The 10,000-nt window shown below is 40.8% G+C and overlaps 1 protein-coding gene across 5 annotated transcripts in view; it reads left to right on the forward strand.

The window, feature by feature from the left end:
• LOC139754995 (uncharacterized) overlaps positions 1-10,000 on the forward strand; it is a 206,171-nt gene that overhangs the window by 168,629 nt on the left and 27,542 nt on the right. For all 5 annotated transcript variants that reach the window (XM_071672896.1, XM_071672894.1, XM_071672895.1 and 2 more), the window contains 2 exons: positions 2,036-2,103; positions 8,454-8,654. In XM_071672896.1, the coding sequence (XP_071528997.1) occupies positions 2,036-2,103; positions 8,454-8,654 (269 nt within the window). The remainder of the gene's footprint in view (positions 1-2,035; positions 2,104-8,453; positions 8,655-10,000) is intronic.

The following is a 10,000-nucleotide window of genomic DNA, read 5'->3' on the forward strand; positions in this document are numbered from 1 at the left end:
GTTGTTGTTCGCTGATGATACAGCGCTGGTGGCTGATTCATGTGAGAAACTGCAAAAGCTGGTGACTGAGTTTGGTAAAGTGTGTGAAAGAAGAAAGTTAAGAGTAAATGTGAATAAGAGCAAGGTTATTAGGTACAGTAGGGTTGAGGGTCAAGTCAATTGGGAGGTGAGTTTCAATGGAGAAAAACTGGAGGAAGTGAAGTGTTTTAGATATCTGGGAGTGGATCTGGCAGCGGATGGAACCATGGAAGCGGAAGTGGATCATAGGGTGGGGGAGGGGGCGAAAATTCTGGGAGCCTTGAAGAATGTGTGGAAGTCGAGAACATTATCTCGGAAAGCAAAAATGAGTATGTTTGAAGGAATAGTGGTTCCAACAATGTTGTATGGTTGCGAGGCGTGGGCTATGGATAGAGTTGTGCGCAGGAGGATGGATGTGCTGGAAATGAGATGTTTGAGGACATTGTGTGGTGTGAGGTGGTTTGATCGAGTAAGTAACGTAAGGGTAAGAGAGATGTGTGGAAATAAAAAGAGCGTGGTTGAGAGAGCAGAAGATGGTGTTTTGAAATGGTTTGGGCACATGGAGTGAATGAGTGAGGAAAGATTGACCAAGAGAATATATGTGTCGGAGGTGGAGGGAACGAGAAGAGGGAGACCAAATTGGAGGTGGAAAGATGGAGTGAAAAAGATTTTGTGTGATCGGGGCCTGAGCATGCAGGAGGGTGAAAGGAGGGCAAGGAATAGAGTGAATTGGAGCGATGTGGTATACCGGGGTTGACGTGCTGTCAGTGGATTGAATCAAGGCATGTGAAGCGTCTGGGGTAAACCATGGAAAGCTGTGTAGGTATGTATATTTGCGTGTGTGGACGTATGTATATACATGTGTATGGGGGTGGGTTGGGCCATTTCTTTCGTCTGTTTCCTTGCGCTACCTCGCAAACGCGGGAGACAGCGACAAAGCAAAAAAAAAAAAAATATATATATATATATATATATATATATATATATATATATATATATATATATGTTATTTATGTATATATGATTGTACTTGATTGCTGTTTCTTGTGTCAGTGAGGCAGCACCATGAAACGGATGAAGAATGACCCATCCACTCATGTACACACATATATACATAAATGCCCATACACGTACATATACACAAACATATTAACATATACAGACGTAAATACACGTTACATAGAGTTATACATTTATACACATGTATGTATTCATGCTTACCTTCAATCCGTTCCTGGCACCACCCTGCCCCACAGGAAACAGCTTCCCTACTTCCTACTTCACTGAGGTAGCTTCAAGAAAGCAGACAAAAAAAGGCCACATTCATTCACACTCAGTCTTTTTTGTCATGTGTAATGCAGTGGAACCACAGCTCCCTATCCACATCCAGGCCCCACAGACCTTTCCATGGTTTACCCCAGATGTTTCACATACCCTGGTTCAGTCCATTGATAGCACGTTGACCCCAGTATACATCATTCCAATTATAAGTCTCCTTGTTTTCTCCACCTCTGACACATATATCCTCTTTGACAACCATTCCTCTCACATTCTCTCTATATGTCAAAACCATTTCAACACACTGTCTTCTCTCTTAAAGACAACCTTTTTAAAGTTGAACTACTAATTCTTCACTTACCCAATTTTGCTCTCCGAGATAACATTACCTTTCTCCATACATTCCTCATCTCTCCCAGAACCAAGGCCCCACCTTCATCCTAAGTCAGATCCTGCAGACGTTCCCATAATTCCTCCTGATGGCCTCAAATACCCTGATGCAACTATTTGTCATATCACCTGAATTCTACAACATTCAGCACATGGGAAAGACTATAGCATTGTTGAGGACTCTCATGCTCCATAGGAGCTTGTGATCATGCTCATGTTAGGAGCACTTCCTTGAAGCTACATGAGCCCCTTTAGAGATGTCGTCTTGAAGCATCTTATATTACTATTATTTTTGACATTTATGACTAGTCCTCATTTATTTACTTTAAGTAAGTTTTTCTTTTTTCAGGTTCAGAAGAAGAAGGTGTTGGAAAGCGAAAGCTTTTGGCTAGTCGGAATGATGGTGGTGGCATTGAGGTAAGACAATTGCTCTTGTATGCTGGATTTGAGACAAATCTTGATATCTTATGCTGGCATTTTCTAGGTTATAAAACTGAATATGTCTTGGAGAATCTTGAAAAGTTAGAAATACCTTTTTTTTTTTTTTTATATAATTGAAATTTCATTGCCCTGTCTCAACCCAAGGATATGAAACTTGGCTTAAAATTCAACTAGGTGTTTTAAAAAGTGTATAGATAATGTAGATAAGGAAGATGTTACAAAAACTGTGACAAAATTTTGTGCTTGTGATCATTCAATGATAAGTGGCAATGTCAGCAAGATATTCCTCTGTACGTGTAGGAAGAGAGGAAAGTGATTGGTTCTCAGTGAATGTAGGTTTGCGGCAGGGGTGTGTAATGTCTCCATGGTTGTTTAATTTGTTTATGGATGGGGTTGTTAGGGATGTGAATGCAAGATTTTTGGAAAGAGGGCAAGTATGCAGTCTGTTGGGGATGAGAGAGCTTGGGAAGTGAGTCAGTTGTTGTTCGCTGATGGTACAGCGCTGGTGGCTGATTCATGTGAGAAACTGCAGAAGCTGGTGACTGAGTTTGGTAAAGTGTGTGAAAGAAGAAAGTTAAGAGTAAATGTGAATAAGAGCAAGGTTATTAGGTACAGTAGGGGTGAGGGTCAAGTCAATTGGAAGGTAAGTTTGAATGGAGAAAAACTGGAGGAAGTAAAGTGTTTTAGATATCTGGGAGTGGATCTGGCAGTGGATGGAACCATGGAAGCGGAAGTGAATCATAGGGTGGGGGAGGGGTCGAAAATCCTGGGAGCCTTGAAGAATGTATGGAAGTCGAGAACATTATCTCTGAAAGCAAAAATGGGTATGTTTGAAGGAATAGTGGTTCCATCAATGTTGTATGTTTGCAAGGCGTGGGCTATGGATAGAGTTGTGCAGAGGAGGGTGGATGTGCTGGAAAGAGATGTTTGAGGACAATATGTGGTGTGAGGTGGTTTGATCGAGTAAGTAATGTAAAGGTAAGAGAGATGTGTGGAAATAAAAAGAGCGTGGTTGAGAGAGCAGAAGAGGGTGTTTTTGAAATGGTTTGGTCACATGGAGAGAATGAGTGAGGAAAGATTGACCAAGAGGATATATGTGTCAGAGGTGGAGGGAACGAGGAGAAGTGGGAGACCAAATTGGAGGTGGAAAGATAGAGTGAAAAAGATTTAGAGTGATTGGGGCCTGAACATGCAGGAGGGTGAAAGGCGGGCAAGGAATAGAGTGAATTAGATCGATGTGGTATACCAGGGTCGACGTGCTGTCAATGGATTGAATCAGGGCATGTGAAGCGTATGGGGTAAACCATGGAAAGTTGTGTGGGGCCTGGATGTGGAAAGGGAGCTGTGGTTTCGGGCATTATTACATGACAGCTAGAGACTGAGTGTGAACGAATGGGGCCTTTGTTGTCTTTTCCTAGCGCTACCTCGCACACATGAGGGGGGAGGGAGATGTTATTCCCTGTGTGGCGAGGAGGCAACGGGAATAAATAAAGGCAGACTATGAATTATGTACATGTGTATATATGTATATGTTTGTGTGTGTATATATATGTGTACATTGAGATGTATAGGTATGTATATTTGCGTGTGTGGACGTGTATGTATATACATGTTTATGGGGGTGGGTTGGGCCATTTCTTTCGTCTGTTTCCTTGCGCTACCTCGCAAACGCGGGAGACAGCGACAAAGCAAAATGAATGATAAATACACGTACACATGCCTTACATCCTCGATAAAAACTTTTCACTGCTTCTAACAACTTGCCTCCCACACCATATATTCTTAATACCTTCCACAGAGCATCTCTATCAACTCTATCATATGCCTTCTCCAGATCCATAAATGCTACATACAAATCCATTTGCTTTTCTAAGTATTTCTCACATACATTCTTCAAAGCAAACACCTGATCCACACATCCTCTACCACTTCTGAAACCGCACTGCTCTTCCCCAATCTGATGCTCTGTACATGCCTTCACCCTCTCAATCAATACCCTCCCATATAGTTTACCAGGAATACTCAACAAACTTATACCTCTGTAATTTGAGCACTCACTCTTATCCCCTTTGCCTTTGTACAATGGCACTATGCACGCATTCCGCCAATCCTCAGGCACCTCACCATGAGTCATACATACATTAAATAACCTTACCAACCAGTCAACAATACAGTCACCCCCTTTTTTAATAAATTCCACTGCAATACCATCCAAACCTGCTGCCTTGCCGGCTTTCAACTTCCGCAAAGCTTTTACTACCTCTTCTCTGTTTACCAAATCATTTTCCCTAACCCTCTCACTTTGCACACCACCTCGACCAAAACACCCTATATCTGCCACTCTGTCATCAGACACATTCAACAAACCTTCAAAATACTCATTCCATCTCCTTCTCACATCACCACTACTTGTTATCACCTCCCCATTTACGCCCTTCACTGAAGTTCCCATTTGCTCCCTTGTCTTACGCACCCTATTTACCTCCTTCCAGAACATCTTTTTATTCTCCCTAAAATTTACTGATAGTCTCTCACCCCAACTCTCATTTGCCCTTTTTTTCACCTCTTGCACCTTTCTCTTGACCTCCTGTCTCTTTCTTTTATACTTCTCCCACTCAATTGCATTTTTTCCCTGCAAAAATCGTCCAAATGCCTCTCTCTTCTCTTTCACTAATACTCTTACTTCTTCATCCCACCACTCACTACCAAGAGGATATATGTGTCGGAGGTGGAGGGAACGAGGAGAAGAGGGAGACCAAATTGGAGGTGGAAAGATGGAGTGAAAAAGATTTTGTGTGATCGGGGCCTGAACATGCAGGAGGGTGAAAGGAGGGCAAGGAATAGAGTGAATTGGAGCGATGTGGTATACAGGGGTTGACGTGCTGTCAGTGGATTGAATCAAGGCATGTGAAGCGTCTGGGGTAAACCATGGAAAGCTGTGTAGGTATGTATATTTGCGTGTGTGGACGTGTGTATGTACGTGTGTATGGGGGTTGGGCCATTTCTTTCGTCTGTTTCCTCGCGCTACCTCGCAAACGCGGGAGACAGCGACAAAGTATAAAAAAAAAAAAAAAAAAAAAAAAAAAATGGAAAATGTAAGGGTAAGCAAAGTGAGAAGCTGAGATTTTCTGAGTTGAAAAGGAAAATTTAGGAGTTACGTGGTTGATTAGTTTTCAACTTTTTCATCATGGTCTGTTATAATCACTTCTACATAGAACTTCTTTTTTCCAATCTGATATAGCATTTTGAGACCCCAGTTTGATGTTTTTCATAAACAAAAGCCGTATGGCATTATTTTGTACATTTTTATAATCTCCTTTTATGCATAATTAGAGTAACCTGCTGATGTATCAATTTCTTCTCATATTTAGCTAACAGAATAAGATCAGTAACATGGACAGAATTCCTCATTGAGGCCAGAATTTTACATTTATGAAAATTAGCAAAATAGATTTTCTCCTACTTTGCCATTTCGTACACAAGGAATTATCAGGAATAGACAAAATGGCTTCATTTGCATGTATCTTTCTCAAGCTGTCATGTATAATGCGCCAAAACCAGAGCTACCCTGTACACAGTCTCACAGATGTTTCCTTGGTTTCTCTTGACTGCTTCATATTTCCTGATGCAGCCCGTTGACAGCATGTTGCCTCCTGTATACCACATCAACCTGCTTTATCTCATACGTGCCTTGCACCCTGCACACTACTGCATGTTCAGGCTCCTATCACTCAAAGCATCTTTAACTCCATTCTCCAACCTCCTCCATAGTTTCCCCCTTCTCATTATTCATTACACTTCTGACATATACACCCTCTTATTCAACCAGTCCACACTCACCCTCTCCATGTACCCAAATTGTTTGAGCACACCCTCTTCAGCTATCTCTTACATACCATTCTTAGTACTGCACCTCTCACGTACCCTATTATTTCTTATTTGATAACTATCGTCATCCCACACATTTTTCTCACACATTGTATTTCTAACTTGTCCACCCTCTTCCGTACTTTTTTATCTAAGGCCCATGCCTCACATCCATACAACACCATTGGGAGTACTGTGCCATCAGACACACTTCTTTGTTCTCATAGACATAGACCTCTCTTTGCACCCAAGACCTAATCCCCCTTATCCACCTTATGGCGTATTTCAGCTCTCATGGTTCCATTCGCTTTGATGTCCACTCCCAGGTTTGAAAAACATTCCACTCTCTCCATGTCTTTCCCTTCAGACGGTACATCAAACTTCTCATTCCATAGCTAAACTTAATAACCTCACTTTTATTCACAGATGAAAAATAATGAAAAAGTGGGAAGTGGATAGATTGAGAAACTGCATTTTCTGTTTCATCACATGGGAAAGGGAGAAAGAATCTTACCCACCTATGTTATATGTGTCATAGAAGGCAACTAAGAAGTTTAGTAATGGGGACTAGAAATCTTCTCATATAGAATTGCCTAGAAGTAGGTAGAGAAGGGGCAAATTAAAGGTTTTTCCTTGAAGACTCAGTTCCTAATGCTGCTTTGATGGGATGGTGGTGGGTGGCAGGGGACTTGTCCAGTACTTTGATTTTAATGAGACTCAAAGCAAACTTTTGTAACCAGCTTTATTTTACCATACTTTATCTGATGACTAAAGTCACACAATCTCATTTTCTTTGTACATGATGACCCATCCATAAAGTTGGTAAGTAACGATTGATACATCACACAGTACTAACATACCAGTCTTCTGTTTTAAAATTTGGACCCATACATATGCCATCATAGTGTCATTAACTTTTACCCAAGGACTATTATCTTTAACAGTATCTCTGATCCTTGTACCCTTCTGTGAACTCCTGTCAGTTGGTTGGCCACAGCAGAATAGTCTCCACTTATCCCAGTCATTACATGCCTCTCTCACATTCACAAGCACATCATCATTTATAAAAGCTCTTCACCCATTAGGAACTGGTAGGGGCTCCTCAAATTTTGCTACTTAAAGTAGCAAAATTTGAAATGATACAACAGATTGTTATGAGGCACTTAACAGCAACAGCCATTTAAACCCCATGCATCATGGAACTTTTAAGTTTTGACATGGTATAAGGCATTTATATTTTGGTTCACTTTTACCATTTAGATCTAATATGTATGTGGGTGACATGTGAGCAAATGACTTCTTGCCATTGTGACCTTTGGGTAACCAAGAATCTTGAAGACTTTTCAGCTGGCAAATGTGAGTTTTGGTTAATTTCTGTTACTGATTTATGTCTTTAGAAACCATGGGCCTATTCGAACTTGGACTGTAAGTTCAGAGATGTAGACTGTATGTACATCCCTCACACTTTCATAGGATGCAAGCATGACCTTTTCCTTTGTTGATGATCCATGGGTAGTTGAGAGGCTTTGAGAATTTTATGTGTGTTTATTGGAGTTGTGGATGACATATGGCATCTGTGCATGTGCTGTTCCTTTTAACTTGTTTTGTCATAGTCATACCAAAAATACTAAAAGAGAGATGAGCTTCTCAATAGTTTTTTTTCAGTGGAGCTATCTAATCATCAGGTATGAGATAGCTCTTCCATGCCTCCAGACTCCTTTCAAATAATTTACTTACAGCTTCACATCCTCTATTAGCCATCTCACTTCCAGCTTTTTTTTTTCTTTTTTCTTCTTTTTTTCCAAACCTGCTATTTGATATCATCCTTTTCCCCATACATATTTTAAACTGTTCTCACCACTCATCCAGTCATATCAGTACCAGCATGTTACATCAGAACCCTACATCATGAACAGTCTGTCGGCCTTGTTGATCCTTGTTTCTTTCATGTGTTGGGTAGTTATTCTATCTGCCAACCATCTCCATTTCCTTATAAGAGGTACTCAGTAACTTGGCAATACAGGTGAAGATGAATATTGAACCACTGAAGGTTGCATTGGTATTCTAAATAGTGAACCACTAAGGTTGCTTCAGAACTAAAATGATGTTGGAAAGGAATGACTATCTTGTCTCTAGCAGGTAAGTTACTTTAGGTAGACAATTCTTCCATGAAATGGGAGGGATAGGAAAGCAGCTGCTGAAAATTGAAGTTTGTTTTGTGGTAAGAATGTATTGAATAATGTTTGACAATGTTAGGTTTGTACTGCAGTGTGAATGTTTTCAAAGGTGGTGATTTGTTAGTGGGAGATGGTAGCATACTGGTGGAAATCCTTTGGTTTTGAATGACCGTCTGGGAAGTCCAGCTTTTATCTCTTTTGCTTACCAGTTGACAGCAGTGTATCATGAATACAAGGTTGTTTTAGTTTGCTTCTGTACAGTAATAAGTTCTCTTATTACAGAACAAGTCTTCCCTAGATGAAAATGGAAATCCTGTGATGTCTACATCGAGCAGTTCTATCTTAACCTCGGTATCAACTAGTGAACGCCCCAGTACTTTGTTAATGCAGACTCATCCTACCTCACGCAGAAACGTCATGAGCAGTTCTCATAAGGATGCTAGCAGGTTTGACCGTGTCAAAGCTAGAAATGATAAGAAAAAGGTAAGATCGATTCACAGTGGTTCCATTTTGATTTTTCTTTTTTCCAACAGTATAGGGAGTTATAATGTAAATCTTACTGTTGGTACTCAACTGAATTATGTATAATGCTCATTTGATACTGACAGAAAGTGAGGTTAAGTGAATAGCATTATTTTCATGGCTTGCAACACCCATTCATTGAGCATTGTTGTAAGTAAAATGAAAACTGTTTGTCTTTATGTCTGTCTATATTTTTAATGTTTGTTCCCTCCAGGAACTCTCATCAAGGGGGGTGGCCACAGTAAATGAGTCTCGGCTTGTCCCTGTCCTTACATACCCCCCTTGCACACACCATTCCTCACATTCTCCTCCATTTGTCTGTCTGTCCATATTTCTGATGCCCGTTCCCTCCAGAAACTCCCATCAAGTGGGTGGTCACAGCCAAAGTACATTCCTCCCTTGCATACATCATTCCACACATTCATCCCCCATTTGTCTGTCTATCTGTATTTCTGATGACTGTTTCCTCTAGGAATTCCCACCAACTACCATATCCTCAAACACCTCGAAAATCACATTCTTCTCTGATAACCAGTATGGCTTCCGTAAGGTGAGATCCACTGGTGATAGTCTTTCTTAATAATGTCTGGTCTTCATCCTTGAAAGATTTGGGGGAGTCATGTGTAGTTGCCTTTGATGTATCTAAGGCTTTTGACAGATTGTGGCATTAGGGTCTCATCTCATAAGTTCCCCTATTCTGGCTCATGTCCCTCACCTTGCTCCTTCATATCTGGCTCCCTCTCTGTACGATCTATCTCTGTGGTTGTTGATGGCTCAGCCTCCCCCCTTTTCTCCATCAACAGCAGTGTCCTTCAGGGTCTGTCCTGTCCCCTACACTTTTTCTCCTTTTATGAATGATTTCCTCCCCCACAAATAATCCAGTGCACTCGTATGCTGATGACTCAACACTGCATTCATCCACATCCTTCAATTCTGCTCCCTTGTTTCTCTATAGATCTGTATCTCATCTTGTCACAGCTTCCTCAATAAACTTAGACTTGGACATATCTCATTGGGGTACACATATTCTTAAGTTAAATGCCTCCAAGAACCAGTGTCTACCCATCTATATGTCGAAAACTCCTCACAACTCTTTTATTCTTTGATGGCACTGTAATTCCACCTCTTGACTCAATTAACATACTTGGTATTACTGTAACAACCACTTCTTGGAAACCCCAATTACAGGAATAGCAAAGTCTGCGTCTTAAGAAACTGTGTGTCCTGTTAAGATGTCAAAACTTCTTTTCTTCTGAACAGTTGCTCCGTTTATACAAGGGATTGATTTTTCCTTGTATGGAGTACTG

Source organism: Panulirus ornatus, chromosome 18, assembly GCF_036320965.1.
Source record: "Panulirus ornatus isolate Po-2019 chromosome 18, ASM3632096v1, whole genome shotgun sequence".
Classification (NCBI taxonomy): Eukaryota; Metazoa; Arthropoda; class Malacostraca; order Decapoda; family Palinuridae; genus Panulirus; species Panulirus ornatus.